The 16,395-nt window shown below is 46.2% G+C and overlaps 1 protein-coding gene across 1 annotated transcript in view; it reads left to right on the forward strand.

Moving 5' to 3' along the window:
- Positions 1 to 16,395, forward strand: part of LOC105356367 (diacylglycerol kinase beta) — a 123,571-nt gene that overhangs the window by 80,576 nt on the left and 26,600 nt on the right. Inside the window, exon 18 of the mRNA XM_023950595.1 lies at positions 15,869 to 15,989. Within this exon, the coding sequence (XP_023806363.1) occupies positions 15,869 to 15,989 (121 nt within the window). The remainder of the gene's footprint in view (positions 1 to 15,868; positions 15,990 to 16,395) is intronic.

Genomic DNA, 16,395 nt, shown 5'->3' on the forward strand with positions numbered 1-16,395 from the left:
TGCCTGCATGTTCATCATTCCACTAACCGTTCATGGCAGCTGCTCTCTCTGGCACAAATAAACTAAAGCTTTTAAATTGATTTGCTGCAGATAATGCAATCATCCAGGCTCGCTGAGACAGAGTGAAAGGAGCTCTGGGCGCTTCTGACCTCATGATTCAGCTCAGACTCTCAGTCCGAGTGTCTCTGCTCTGGTTTGTGTTCCGATGAAGGAGGACACAAATGGACCGTGAGTTGTGTAAACAAGTTTCAATAGCTTTATTATGTTTGGTCCTCCACTTTAAAGGTTGTGTGGCTGTTTGTTCATTGCCTGACTCGCAGCATGCTCACAATGCAAACCTGGAGGTCATTTAGCAATGTGAAGATGTGTTGTTGCTGTTATGAGACAACCATGTTCGTTAGTGACCGCAGCAATGAGAGTCTACGGACAAACAAGAACCTGTAACACCTGTGATAAGACAGAAGGAGTAAGTTAGGCTTCATCCCAGCCGCCCTTACTGGTAGAAATGGTCAAACTTGTGCCTGTCACGGTGTAGGCCGCTCAGTGAACCAGGAGAGTTCAATTATTCATGCAGATTTTTTCTAGGTGCATGCTGTGGGTGACAGGTCGTAGTGAAAACTTATACAACATGTAGGGGAGAGTAATGGTTAAGTGGTTGAGATGCAGGCGTGCTGTAAAGATTTTTCATTTTTTCAACGCCCTCCTTACTCCTGCAAACTTCACAAGGAGCCTGTTAGTCCTGTTCGCGTGATAAGTGGGGGCCGCTGACGTGTTATTGAAAGGTTTGCCCGTTTTTTAGCCACAGACAGCCTATATGCATAAGGGCAGCTGTGCCTAATGCTAGAGTGACATAAGGGCCCCGTTCCACCGCGTCACCCGTCCACCCGTCTAGGTCAACCCATAGGTGTGCATGTGACCGAAATTCAGTCATTGCAGCAGGATCAGGAGACAGGCAAGCACAAGTCATCAAACATCTGTTTTAAGACCAAAAATTTGGAAAGTGAAACTGCAGGACAGCATGATGGAGACAGAAGCAAATTCAAAATCCTCTGAAACTTCGTTTGTAAAACAGAAAAGATTTGCCGTGTGAAAATCTCTGGAACATCTGTTTTGGGGCAGAGCAGAGACGTTAAAGAGGGGCTTTGAATCAAATCAGGAAGAAATAAACAATGGATCAGTAATTACTGCTAATTAATCATTGATGAACATTTTGGGTGGGGTTTTGTTGGGTCTGATGGTCTTAAGACGACTTTTGGGCTGAAAAACCACAACTCTATGGGAACATTGGCAGAGAATAAATGATGATTCAAAGCTATTTTTAAAAAGTGATCAAATGAAACAGAGTGATCCAAGCGGCTGTTAAAAGAGGGAAAGAGAAAGCAAAATATGTGTTGGCACTTCCAAAACTGCTCATTCATTCATTTTCTTCCGTTTGTCCCTTTCGGGGTCACTGGGCTGCTGGAGCCTATCCCAGCCACTTATGGGCAAAGGCAGGGGACATCCTAGACAGGTCGCCATCAACTTTCAGCCAAACTGCTGAAAGACAAAATGGGAAAAAGAAGAACAAGATAAAAGAAATCAAAAATAAGATTAAGAAAGTCAATAATGAAAATACTTGATAAAAAAAACTCTGTGTTATCAGCATTGTTCCGCATTTACAAAAGCATAAACTGTTGAGCTTGGAGAACACTATTAAGAACACAAAACGCTGTCTGTTTTATAAAACCATAAATGGTTGGTCAGCCATTCGCTGAACTCCTTTGTCCAAATCAGAAGTAGCTCCTAAAGACCGACACGACGGTCGGTTTGAGGAAAGTGAAGAGCCTTCAGCCGGAGCTTCTCCTCAGGCAGAGCAGCACAAATATGGAAGTCTGTCCGTTAAAGACGCTTCACTTACAATCTGTTTAAATAACACAGCAAACCCGTTTATATCACATTTGAATATAAATCTCTCCTTTTGCCTAATCTGCAATTATGTCTTTATATTCATTAAATTTTTTGTGATGTACTTTTTGTCAATAGGTATTTTAATTGTATTTTTATTGTGTATCCTTGTTATTGATATTTAAGATTTTATTCTTATTTGTTGTTTTTAGCTTTTATGGGAGACAGTTTTAACATTTGTTTAAGGACAACAAATGAAAAATAGCTGCTGGGCTATTCTGACTCATTGCATGTCATGTAAGGCTTTTACTGCACACCGTAACTGAGAAATACATTCAAATTCAATTTAAATGAGAAAAGTGACAGAAAACTTTTAATTGTATCTTTTTTTTGCCACTCCTTGGGGGTAGACTACTGCTTTGTTTCTTTGTGTCTGTTTTCTTTAGTAAAATCTGAAAAATTAAAGAAAAGACAGAAAGCAATCATTTGTTCCCACTAAGACGTGATTAATTAACAAATGAGTGCATTCAATGATTTGATGCTTTTTCCAAGTAAAACCATTCATCTTCTGAATGTCCTTTCGGGGACACAGGGCTCCGGAGGTAGCTCAGTGGCCTTGTGGTGGAGTGTCTGCCCTGTGACTGGAAGGTTGTGAGTTCAAATCCAGGCTAGGTCATACCAAAGACTCCCTGCTTGACGCACAGCATTAAGGGGTTGGATTGGCGTGTTAAACCACTAAATGGTCAGAACGCAGCTGTGTCTGCAGCATCTGTCACACACCTAGATAATGCGGGGAGTCCCAGATAGAGGGAGGTTATCAGTGGTCTTGTATGTCTTCCATTTCCTAATAATTGCCCCGACAGTTGATTTCTTCATGCCAAGCTGCTTGCCTGTTGCAGAGTCAGTCTTCCAGCCTGGTGCAGGCCTCTGGTGTCCTTAGACAGCTCTTTGGTCTAGGCCATAGTGGAGCTTGTCTGAGGTTGTGGACAGGTGTCTTTCTAGAGATAACCAGGTCAAACAGGTACCATTTATACAGACAGAGGATCCTCTGCAGAAGTTACAGCTCTGTGAGACACAGAAATCTTGTTTGTTTGTTGGTGAACAAATACTTGTGTTACTGAGGAATTCCTTTAAAAGTCCTACAATGTGATTTCCTGGATTCCTTCCCCCCATTTCCAGTCTTATAGTTGAAGTGGAAGAATGAAAATCACAGGCCTGTCTCCCCTTTTTATTTGAGAGAACTTGCACCATTGGTGGCTGACTGAATTCTGTTTTGCCCCACTGTAGAAATATGAAGTCCACATCTCATGAAGCAAAATCCCAAAAATAGGGCAACATGAAGTTGCCTGGCAACAAGGATAAAGCTTTAATGGCAGGTTGAAAGCAAAAACTAGTGCCATAAATAAAATGAAGGCTGGTGCACTTTGGTGCTAGAAGCTAATAAATACAGACCCTGTACAAAAAATTAGAATATCAGGGAAAAATGTATTCATTTTCACAATTATTTTCAAAAAATGTTATTATTTGTAGAATATAGAGTCAGGGTCCACTGTTTTATTGGTTTCAAGTATTTATTTGTTTATTTTTACATTATTTGGGGTTCCAGCTCATAAAACTCAGATTTCAGAAAATCAGAAACTCTGTGGAGAAATCACCATTTACTTCTCAGTTTTTGCTAAAGGATAAAGACAAAGATTATGATCACATCAAGTTAATCAAAAAAGTATTTTCAAAAAACATGTCCATCTTCAATACTTCAATTCATTCTTCTAGACTCTTGCAGTGATTTTGGATTGAAGAAAGCAAAGTTTCTGCTTCTCACCAGTCTTCCTCCAAACCCTCGGACCTGGATTTCCAAATAAAAGCCACACTTTGAGAGCTGTAATAACTACAGAGGAATGAAGCTGATGAGCTAAACAATGAAGTGATGGGAAAGAGAAGCTGAAGCTAGACTAAGAGCAGACGTGAACATTTGTGAGCAGCAGGATGGTTTCATGCCAAGACAGAGAACTACAGATGCAATCTTTGCTTTGAGGATGTTGATAGAGAAGGTCAGAGACAGAGAGAGACACAGTCTCTGTAGATCTGGAGAGAGTTTGGGTGCCCAGAGAGGAACTGTGGTATTGTATAACAAAGTCTGGAGTGACAGAGAACAATGTTAGAGCAGGACATGCATGAGGGCTGTAAGACAGTGGTGGGATGTCCTGTAGGGGGGACGGAGGAGTTCAAGGTGGAGGTGGGATCACATCAGGGATCAGCTCTGAGCCACTTCCTGTTTGGTGATGGACAGACTGACAGATGAGGTTAGACAGGAACCACCACAAACCATGATGTTTGCAGACGATACTGTGGTTTGTAGTGAGAGCAGAGAACAGGTGGAGGAGAAGCTAGAGAGGTGGAGGTTTGTCCTGGAAAGGAGAGGAATGAAGGTTAGCGGCAGCAAGACGGAGAACATGTGTGTGAATGAGAGGAACCCAAGAGGAAGAGTGAGGTTACAGGAAGAAGAGATGAAGGAGGAGGAGGATCTGAAGGGTCTAGGCTCAGCAGTCCAGAGGAACAGAGAGAGTGGAAAAGAAGTGAAGAAGACAGCAGGCAGGTTGGAATAGGTGGAGAAAAGTGTCAGAGAAGAGTTTGAGCTGGAATGAAAGGAAAAGTGTGGAGAGAGCAGCAAGGTGTACCCAGTAGAGGTTCTGGTGACTGTATCTCTATACTTGTTCTGTTACTGTCCATCTGGCTACGACAGGAAATGTACAGTTTGCATTGAAGTCTGAGAGTTGAGGTTTCCCATCATGAATTGATATCCAACTGAGTTTAATGTGTTTTCGTCAACAATGATTTCCAGTTAGAAGAAGGATTAGCATCTATCATTTTCATAACTCTTTGTATTGCCAAAAAAACTATTTTAATAAATTGGAAAAACAAGAAAAATATAAACATAAGTCAACACAGAAATCTGCTGTTTGATCATATCAGCTTGGAAAAAATGTCAGCCCAAAGCTCAAGTAACTTTGAAAGAATTCAGTCTCTCTGGTCTCCTGTGGTTGACTCCATGACTTAGGGGGTGGAGGGCTTGGTCGTCGCTGCTCCTTGCCCTTCTGCCGTGGTTTGGGGTGGGGGTCGGGGCTTCCGGTGCCTGGCGGGGGCGGTGGGGGGCTCCGTTTGTCGGGGGGTCGGGTCCGGTGCCTGGGTGGGGCGGGCTGGGGCGCTGCGTGGTCCTCTGGGCTTGGGTGTGGGGGTGCGTGGTGGGGGGGTGGGGTGGTGGTCTGGCTTGGCTTGGGGGGGTGGTCCCTTTGCCTGTGCTGGGGGGGGTTGGCGGGGGGCCCTGCTCGGGTGGGGGGGCCCAGCGGCGCCGGATGGGCTGCCCATCTGCACCTGGGGCTGGGATCGGCCCTTCCCTGGCTCTGGGGCGGGACGGGACAACCCTCTCGGGGCCCCCGGTCGCTCTGGGTATCACCCGCTTCGGCTGCGGGGTCTGGGGTGGGGTGGGGTGGGGGGCTTGTCGGCCCTGTCCTGTGGGGGGGCGTTCTGGGGGGGAGGGGGGGCCCATTATTAGTACGGGTCGGGGGGGCTAGCGGGTCGGGGTCTCCGCTGAGGCAATCAGTGGTTGCCTCGGCCGGTTGGCCTCCTCGGTCCCGTCGAGGCCTGACCAGAGCTCTTCTAGGGCCGGCGTCTGGGGGTGGGGGCCTGGGCTTGCTCCGGGGGGGGGCGACGCTTTCTGGCTCCTCTCTCTCTGTGTGGGGTGGGTGGTGCCGGGCCTGGGGTGTCGGCGCCTCCGGGGGTGGGCCCCTGGGCTGGGTGGCCCTGGCCCCTTTGCTGGGGGTGGGCTGGGGGACGGCTGTTTGACCACCGGGGGACAGTCTACCAGCTGTCCCCAACTTACCCCCTTCCTTATATAACCTCATATTAGGGTGAGGGGGTGGGGGGTTTAGCCTGCGATGCGCCTTGGGGGGGGGCTACTTGGGAGTGGCCCCCCTCCTATGGTTGCCGTATGGAGTGGGCCCCCCCTCTTTCGGTTTTATTTGCACCTTAGACACGTAGGGTCCTTGGTAGGGGGGGTGCTTGGACATCACTGCAAGCAAGCAGCAGATGTCCTCCTGGCACCCTACCCGCCAATTTTAACCGCACCTTAGACATTTAGGGCCCCTTGGTGTGGAGGGTGAGGGGACATCACTGTGAGTAATCAGGAGATGTCCCCTTAGTGCCCTACTCGCCAATTTTAACTGCACCCCCCTTAGTACACACACCCCTCCCCCTTCAATATATACATTCAAACATAAACACACACACATGCACACAAACACCCTCTCAAACACCCATACACGCACACACATTTTACAAGGAAGGTGGGACCTGGGTCCATCTGTCCCCTACCCCGTCCCTGGTGGGGGGTGCGGGCCTCTTGGCGATGGCGGCCGTGTCCCTTGGGTGCCGGCTCCCTGGGCCCGGCGGTGCTCTCTCCGCGCGGTGGGGGGGTTCATATTACACCTGAGCCGGGGGTGTTCGTGTCCCTGGGGGGTGGGTCCTGGTCCTTGCCCCTGGGCGCTGCGCCCCGCCAAACTTCCAACATGGCCGAGCCTGGTCGGGCCATATTTATAACATCCCTTATGGGCCGCCCTTTTTTCCCCGGGGTTCCCCCCTCCTGGGCGGGGGCGGCGGGCCCCTGCCTTGCTCCTACCTGGACCAACCGTGGGCCGGGTGGGTGGCTGCCTGGAGTGCGGAGCGGGTCTCCCTTGGGGGGTCCTGGCTCGTACCTGGGGTCGGGGCGGGGGGATGCCCGGAACTCCTGGGTGGTGGTGGGGTGCTCGTCTGGGGCTGTGGGCGTCCCTCTCCGGTGGGGCCCTGCGTTGGGCTCTTCCGGCGCGGCGGGGGGCTGCTTTCCTGGCTGGGCTGGGGCGGCGCTCTCTTTCCCTCTGCGCCTCCCTGCTCTCTGGCTCTGGGGGCCTCGCGGCGGTCCTTCTGGCCCTGGCCTGGGTGGCGGTCTTGGTCGCCCGGGGGGCGGTTGTTCCCTGCCTGTTCCCGGTGGCGCTGGGGGAATTCCGGCTGCCGCTGCTGCTGCGGCGGGGGTATGGGTGTGGGGGTGGCTGGGCGCTCCTCCTCCTTCTTTTCACATTCCACCATCCATTTTAGAAGAACATAAACACTCACCTGAGCACAGGTGTTAGCTCACCTTTGCACTAATAGTTTGCATGATTGAATGAATGAAAGATTTCACACTAGTTGGTTTAAAGGCATAGGTATGCGTTCGTGAACACTATCTGTTTTGTGTGCATGTTGACATGTGGACATTTCTGCGGCTAGCAGGTGTGTTGATAATATTTGAGTGTGTGTGAACAGGCCCCGCCCTTTTTGTACTACATTTGAACCGTACCGTAACGATAAACAACCAGTAAACCTGTCTGCTCTATGCTGCTTCATGGTCTTACCCCCCTTCCCCTCCTATTATCACCCTCCTACCCCCCCCTCTCTCTTGTTCCCCTCTTTCCTTTTCCGTCCGGTCCAACACCAAAGATTTTCAAACATGATTGAAATTAATAAAGTTTGGCCTCAATTACAAAAGGGGTTTATTCAGACATACCTTTGGTTTGTCTGAAGATGAATAACCCCTCTTGTTAGAATAAAATATGTCCAACACAAGAGGCCCTCAGCTCTCATCTGTTTGCCTAGCTGTTGGACAGGACAAGTTATAAAAAAAAAAAAAAAAAAAAAAAAAAAAAAAAAAAAAAAAAAAAAAAAAAAACAATGATTTCCAGTTGGGTCCAACTTATTATGGGATTGCTGCTGAATGTTGTGCAACAGCTTTGCTGGCAGCAGATCTGGGTCCACAGTCAAATAAGAGACGGATTTAAAATCCAACCTCAGAGCTAAGTGAGGGATCTACTGTGTCAGTATGTTTCTTTTAGTTGTAAACTTTCTCAGTTTCTTTCTCAGTACAGCAAACCCTTGGGGGGACCTGTGTTCATGAAACAGCTTCAGTTTGTACATTTTTACACGCCGCAGAGCTTGTGTGATGTGGAGGCAGCCCCTTTTCTGTCTTCTGTGAACTCATCAATCACCACAGTGAAGGGTTGCTCTGTTGCTGTTGATCTAAAAGTTCCTCTATTTTCTCTTCATGACTCCTCCCCCCTATTTCCCCTCCCACGCATTTGCTCCACCGCAAGTATCTCCCCCAGGCTTGCTCTCCCCGCCCATTCCAACAACAGTCATGCTGTTGCACGCCATGATCGGGCTATTTCATGCCGCTGCATCCAAAGGCTGCTCATTGTTTTCATCTCACACAACGAAAACAGCAAACTATAATTACTTGGTGTACACACACACACACACACACACACACACCCCGTCTGTGAAGCTGGAAATAGCTTTGTGTGCAGCTGCTCAGAGGATAATGGGAAAGTGATGCATTCTCTTAAAGTTAATGAATGACGACTCCAAGAAGACGCCAGTCACTGTGTTCACTCATAAATTAAGACATTTCCTAAAGTCTGCTTATGCTTGATGTTCCTTCCCAGAGCTAGAAATATGATATTTAAAGGAATTTTACCATCTGCCCTCTTACCGCCAGGGAAAGATGTCAGCAGGATGTTGAGAGTTTGGTATATTTTAGTCCTCCCTTAAGAAAGCACAATGTTCACTGTCAGAAAGCCACGGCCCCTCCCCTTCACCTTTCCCTTCACTGGAGTTTTGGCGAGGTGAGCTGATGCTCTTCCTGACCATCTGCCACATTCTGACCACCCTGAGACCAGAACAAGCTGCTGGATGAGCAGTGTGGGAGGACAAGTGGGTGGAGCAGGAATACACAAATATATCTGCTCATAATTATAGCACCAACACCCCAAGAAAATGCACAATGAAAGCTGAAGCTGCTCCAAACAGTAATTCATCTGTCAGCTGCTATTTAAAGGATAGTTATTAATAGTTGCTGGCTCCAGTGAAAGCTCAGAGCAGTCTGCTGTTGGATTTTCTGCATCTTTGAAAAGAAATCAAGGAGTCTGATAAATACTATTGCAGAAGCTCTGGGTAATGTGCTACTGCAAGGAAGTCTTTACCTTTTTTCCTTTGCCAGTGTTACAGGTACAGTCACATTCACCCACAGGGGCTGCAGGTTTTTGGGTGGTCCATGGAAGGGAGGGGCTGTATCTTAAAGAGAGTGCAGGTGTGTCATGCAGTTCCTTTGAGGCTCATATGGCTACCTCAAGGAACACCATGAAAATGGAATGTACCATAGTTATGCATGTGGTAAGTGTATCGTGAAGTACTCTAAGGAAGTTACACGCACGGATTTACAGGTGATGCTCACGCCGCTCTCTAGCCTTTAATGATCAGAACTAGGCTAATGGTAGATGTGGACTTTCTGTGGGCAAAAAATGAGCCGACCTACAGTGAACACAAGGATCGGACACGTATCACTTAGACAGCACTAGCAGGCGCCCTGTTCACTCCACAGGAGTCAAAAAAGATGACACGCCTGTGTCTCACCTACTTCCCCCGAACTTACCCTCACATGTTGCATAAGCGTTCTCTTCGACCTGTCACCTAAAAAAAAGACGTGCATGAACATTTTGGCTCTACGGGTTCGAGCGATCTATAATCTTATTATTTTGTAAAGGTTATGGGGCCTATGGGGCAGCTTGCTTCCCTGTACACACACGTTTGACCAATTTTCACTGGCCTGGTTTGGATGCCTTTTTTATAGTGTTCTGTGTCCTGATTGGCTGTAGACCTTGTCGATCAATCTCCTCCGTCTCCTGTACATAATACCTTCAGTTTGTCACATTTACTTAAATCTTTGATCACTATCAGATCTTTGTTTTCATTCTATAATCCTGGACTCATGTTTCTCTGGAGGTTTGAACTTTGAGAGTTTAAGAGAGAAAAGTGTAAAAAAAGATGTTTGTCTGAAAAAAGTGTATAAAGTCTGTAGTGAAGAGTACTGCAGCCTTAAAACATCTGAAATTATTATAGTTATTGCATAAATTTGTTCACAAATTTCACCTATCGCAGTCATTATTAGTACTTATACCATGGTCCGGTTGAATACTCAATTCTGATTGGCTGCTGGGTATGCGTTAAAACCTGATAACCGCACGGTGAAAAAAGAAGTTCCGGTCGGCTAGCTTAAATGTTTTGTATCACTGCGCCGGCTTCTGTAAAACAACCTTTTGCTTCATCATCTGGGCAAAAACAAGCGGTAAGCGATTAACTTTCCCTCTGAATTGATGCTTTATTCAACCCATCGGGACGATCAGCATATATATATCGCCGAATCTTGACTGCAGCGGTGGTGCTGCGCGACGCGATGCGCCGCATCACGTAACATATAGTACGCTGTTTATGAGAAAAGTGACTCAAATCGGAAAAAAAAACAAGAATAAAGTACTAAAACTGATTGAAAAATATTTTTTTTTGTAAATGACCATGGTATAAGCGGGTTAATGGCCTTCGAAGTGTGCGGTTACTACTTTTTAACGCACTTCGCGGAAGCAACCGTGCGTTAAAAAGTAGTAACCGCACACTTCGTCGGCCATTAACCCTTACGTAACTCTTCTGATAAACGATGGACCTGTGTCTGCCACAAAGGAGAAACATGTCACATTTTGTTCTTTCTCATTAGAAAGATAAGAGTTTCCAGTTTAAAGGTGTTAGAAACGATCTCATCTAAGATTTTCCAGGATTCCTAACTAAGTCTGGTTCTATCTATGTGGGGCTGACAGACACAGCTGTTTTGGAAAATGCTGCTGTTTTATCTGAGAACCATCCAATATGGTGGAGCAGTCATGCAGGAAACACGGTGGCATAGCAGAACAACCATTCATACTCATTTTTATATTAATATCAGTCATTTATTTGAATGGGTTGTAATGAAGGTTATATCAAAGTTGAACCAGAGACTGCTGGTCTTCCAGGTTGAATGTTGTTGATGGTTTCCATTGTCCTGCTCAAACATAGCTTCTTCATCAATCACAGGCCTTTTACAGGTTAGGTCAGCTTGGTCAGGGCTTTGGTTTGTCTTGTGGTTGGTGAATCTAAACCTGATCAAAAACCTAGAAGACCTAAATCTAGGAAGAACAGAAGGTCTGAGCAACAAAAAGCTGTCAGAAAGACAGAAGTGTTGGTGAATATTAGCAGTGAGACTGATGATAATAAAAGAGCTGCATGATATCTGAGAGCACATGGGAACCATGTGGCAGATCTTCAGGACCAGTGCGCTCTTTATCTGGTCTGAATGTCTTCTGGAACATTCTTGACATTTTTCACCTGGACTGAGACAGGGTGACTTCTTCACTAGATTCTCCATTTCTCTCCTGGTTTGGATGTTTTTTATGCAGTGAAAAGAATCGAACAAGCTATTATTGACTGCACTATAAGTTCTAGATGGAAGCTGGACAAATGAAATACTGAAATGCAAAACAGTCATTTTGAAATTAAACTCCATATTACATCCAGAGTTCTTTAATAATTATGGTCCATCAGTTACATCGCATGGATTCCCTGTTGGTCTCTGTAAAACCATATCAAGATGCTGACTGTGGTTTATCTCCCTTCAGCATAAAGAAAAGCACAGCAGTAAAGCTCCTCCTGCTTGTAAACCAGTGCCATCCCATCCCAGAATGCACTGGGGCTGTGTTATGCAAGAGGCTGTTGTATTCTATTCTTAGCCGTACCTCACAGAGAAAGTAACAGCGCCGGCTGGCCCTCGGTCCAAAGAACAGCCTGGCTTACCCATCCTTCTCAGGCACAGGGACTCCAGGATGCCTATGAGTGGCGGGTGGTGAAAGGCGAGGTTTTTGCGGGGGGGGGGGTATGTTTACCATTACAACAGAAGAAGAGTGTAAAAATAGAGCTGTTTCAATCTGAAAATAGAGCATTTCATCAGCACTCTGCCAAATGTTGACACATAAAGCAGGTCTGCATCCATCTGCTGTTCTTCCACAGCCCCAATCCGTCTCCAACTGTCTAGTGTCTTAACTTCTGTCCGGCGTGGTGAAGCTGTGCAGAGCCTGAGCCGTGCACAGAGGTCAGGAATGAAACTGAGATGACGCCCTCAGCCCTTTTCTGGGAACTGGGAGGTTTGCAGCTATCTGGGGGAAAACATTAGCTCTCTGATGGACGTTTGGTTTAGGGGTCGCAGGTTTACCTCTGAATGCTTCAGCTGGAACTGTTGTCCTTCAGCAGGCAGAACGGGGCTGAGGTTTACCTGCAGACGCACCGGGTTACAGCAGCCGTCAGCTGCATCAAAGGAAGTTGCTGCTGCATTGGCAGGAACGTCTAGTGACTGAAGGCCAGCCAAAAACCTCTTCTCATCGTTGTTTCAGAAGGAGCAAAGCTTTGGCTGCTTTAGTGGATGCCTGAAAATCAGCTTTTAGCCTGTAAATGAAATGGAAGTATCAGAAAAGTACGGTGGCCCTGACGTGCAAATCACATCAAGAACTCACTCAACGCAAAAATGTTTTTGAAAAGAAAAAAAAAAAACGAAACAACATTTCAGAGACCAAAACGAAAAAGAAAAATTCCAGAAAACAAAAGGAAAAAGGTCGGAAAAACGAAGCACAAAGAGAAACTGGAAAAGTTAGGTACTATGGGACATCGCTGATTGGATGATGACGTTTGTCCATCATTTCAACTGAAAGTTATGTAGCATGCAGCCATCATCATCTGCATTACAAGCCACGCCCACAAGCTGACCTCGGTGGTCTTCTGTCTCTGTTTTGAGCCTTAAAAGGATGAAAACCTGACAGCCGTGAGCACAAAGTGTCCACATGTGACAACTTCCTGTTTCCAGAGGTTGGCGTTTTCTTACAGCATGTGAGTGGCGGTAAAATGTCACCTTAAATATTAACGAGCAGCAACTGCAAACCCACCCACACTGAGACCACCCTCCTCCTCCGCACAAACATACAAGACCTTTAACAGGCCCATGTTACAGAAACAGAGCAAATAATCTGCCTGGGGAGTCAGTCCATTTGTTCAGCTGCAGCCACTGCAGAAGCAGGTTTTAAGCGGTTCTTTTGTTTATATCAGCTTTTGTGTTAATAAAGGGAGTAAAGGAGGCTTCTTGTTTGGATGTTTTACAAACTGAAACACGATCAAAGTCAAGAAAATCTTGGATGAGTGTCCTTAAATAAGATTAGACTTCTTACAAAATAAAAAGTTAAGCTCATTTTCTAGAAACAAAGAGATTCTGTTTTCCTATAACCTCCTTTTTGTAGTGTGCACAACATATCAGACCAACTTCCTCCAAAACTCAGCCGCTAAAGGCAGAAACTTTTCAAAAAGGAAACTGCTCCAAAAACGTTTGTTTTTCCTGGTTGTCACACTCGGTGACTCCGCCTCGCCCAAGTCCTGCAGGGTGTGACCCATTTGAAGGAAACCCTTTGATTATCAAAGACACGCCACAGCTTCCTGGTTTTTTTCTGGATCAAAGCCAGCAGACTGAGCGAGCTCCAACAAGGCTGAGAAAGGTTGACGTGGACGTGAGGCCTCGGAGGGCGCCGTTCCCGTCACAACAAGCAGGTCTGGTCTGGTTTGCAGCTCCAAAACCTCCAGTATCTGCAGGGCAGAATTCACTTTGACCCAAACCCCTTTGGCCTTTGTTATCCTCTACGGCCAGAGGAAGATTTGATGGTTGAATGGAGGTGACCCTTGACCCTTGATGCAAACGTGGCTCCACCTGCATAAAGGTGACTCTAAGAACTAAACTTTCACCATCAGTCTGCAGAAAAATTCACTCTGGCCCGGTTCACTGGTCTGGTCATGATCCAACTCACTGAGAAGATAAGAACTAAAGAAAGACTTAAACTGCGTTTCTGCAGCAATTCAAGCGAATTCAAACTCATACGACTTAGGCTTCGTGACCTTTGTTCTATCCTAGGCACTTTAACATTGGGACTCGACTCTGAACAGTCTCAGAGAGGATGAGGCAGAAAGAGAAGTTGAGAGCGCAGTCTCCTTTTCGGCATAACAAGCCCATTTATTTTGAACACATACCACATTGAACATTGCACAGGGGTCATCAACCTCTCCCCCTCCCACACTCATGGTGCAACATAAAGAAACAACATAACAGGAAGAATAAACTAAGGTGGAACAACAAAACTGCCATATAAAAAGAAACATGGGCAAACAGAAACGCTCCTGCTGAGCCCTAATTATATCAGAAGACCCCATCCCACAATCCCTTGCTGCTAACAGACCTAAAATGCACATGACTGCCACTACAATGTTAAATTTCAACATTTCTGTCAACGAAGGTTTGCGTCATAGCCTGTGACACACGTTTCTACCAGCAGGGCAGCGGACCGCTAGGCAGGTGGCTGATGTAAACCGCCGTCAGTTCCGTGAATTGCTTGATGGAAGTTGAAAGCGAATATTCTGATCTCCTGCTGATGGCTGTCCAGGGGTGACGTTTTGTGTCGCTTTGTCGTCTGTTTCGAACACGTGAAAACATTCCTGAAAAGCAAAGACCTGAAGTTGAACTACCCGCAACTGGATGATACTGAGTGCCTCGAAAAACTGCACTTTTTGGTGGATATGACATTGACAAGCCAGCTAAACGAGCTGAATGAAAGTCTCCAGGCGCCACAAATGCTTCAAGCTGTTGTCATTCGAGGGCAAGCTGACTGTCTTTGCCAGAGATGCGTTTTACCCTTGCACTGACTTGCTTGCCATTTGCACAGAAATCCAATTCAACTGTATTCATTTGATTTTATATACTTTACCTTTTCAAAAGGCTGCTGTTTTCTTTTTTATAAACCCAGGCTGCGTCCTATTGCACTCTGTTTAGTTCCCAGAGAAGGGCAAGTCACACACATTCCATTTTGTTTTTTGTTCGAATCCTCAAAATAAAAATGACATCAAAAATAGGATTTCTTTATTACATTTCTTTAATTTTATCAAAGCAATGAAACATAATTCATTGATATTGTAATGAAGTTAAACTTCAACAACAGAGCAGTCACATTTTGGGTTGCCGACCCCTGCACTAGACAGTGCTCTGAACCTTTTTTCTTCAATGATTTGTGATCTTCACTGGTGTCCATGGATTACATGAAATCTTTTATCCACCTTTGTCATGGTAGGGAGAACACCTCAATGGAAGGGGGGGGGGGGGTCATCTAAGATAGCACAAGGGTTAATTTGCAAAATAGGTCAGAAACTGAAAGCTAAAAAAAATATAAAACGCTATCTTCGGCCCGGTTTGGACCAGTCTGTGAAAATGTTATCTGACATGGAACCGGGCCATGGCCTGAAAAAGGTTGGAGACAAGTGATCTGGAGGAAACCAGCTCTACACTTTTGTACCGTTTGTTCTGTTTGCTGCGTGAAGAATGAAGAGAGACGCTGTATTCAACCAGATGAGTCCCTGAAAACATCCAAAATGTAGGTTGATGGTCAGAGGTCCAACTGCCTTCGCTTGGACCGGGTTCTCTTCCTTTTATCTGCATCATGCCTACATTCATTGTGCTCTGTGCTCTCTATCAGTTCAACCAGACACCTGCAGCAGATGCTTTATAGCTATTGAGATCCAAGTCCTGACAGAAGGACTCAGATCAGCCATGGCAGCTGACCTCAGTCCAGGTGGCCCCTCCTCCTCCTCCAATAAAATCCATAACCACCCAAATATCTTTGAAAAAGCTATTTTTAGATGCAATTTTGGTCTGTGTGTCTACGGGACACTTGTTCAGCTCCTGTCAGAGACAAAACTCTGTGGTTCTCTGCAGAGCAGCAAAGGTGCCTTAAAATCTAATAAAACATGCAGATATAAAATGGAAGACATCCGTGTAGAGAAGGCAGACAGCAGCAAACCTGAAGCCGAGCAGTGCAGAGGCTCAGAGAACACTCAAACCTTACAAGTTTCTGAGAAGGACAGAAAGATCAACCGTCTGCAATCGCCATCAGAAAAGCTCTGCAGACAGTTTCCAACAGCAGCTGTTCAGGAGGAGATGAGCTCAGCTCAGATTTTCATCAAACGTCTGTGTCCCTCTCAGACTTCAGTGACCAGCTGCTGGAGGTGGTTGGTCTAGAAGGAGCCATAGAGATGGGGCAGATCTACACCGGACTGAAGAGCGCCGGCCGAAGACTGGCTCAGTGTGCCAGCGTCACCATCAGGTCAGCTGATCCCCCGCATCCACACCACCTTCTCCCTCATTCGCCCACACTCTCATCAGGCTCCGCCCTCTCTTCATTTCTATCTGGTATCAGTTTAACAAACTGGAAGCAGCGCAGGAAGCATCCGTTTCTGTACACGCAGGATGAAAAATGTATTACTTGCAAGTGTTTCTGTGCGTCAGAGCACCTCAATACAACGCCATGTCTGCGGCTATGAATTATAAATCAGAGCAGCGTTCTTCAGGAGCTGCTGACCAACCCACAAATTCAAGACCCTTTTTTAATCCAGATTCTAGAAAGACTAGAATCTGCAAAGACATCTGAGATGTTCAAGTGGTCCCCACTATGGCCCAGGCCTCTTCCTTTCTGGGACGGTCCTGTGAGCTCAGAACAGGCAAGAATGCTG

The sequence above is a fragment of the Oryzias latipes genome, chromosome 21 (assembly GCF_002234675.1).
Source record: "Oryzias latipes chromosome 21, ASM223467v1".
NCBI lineage: Eukaryota > Metazoa > Chordata > Actinopteri > Beloniformes > Adrianichthyidae > Oryzias > Oryzias latipes.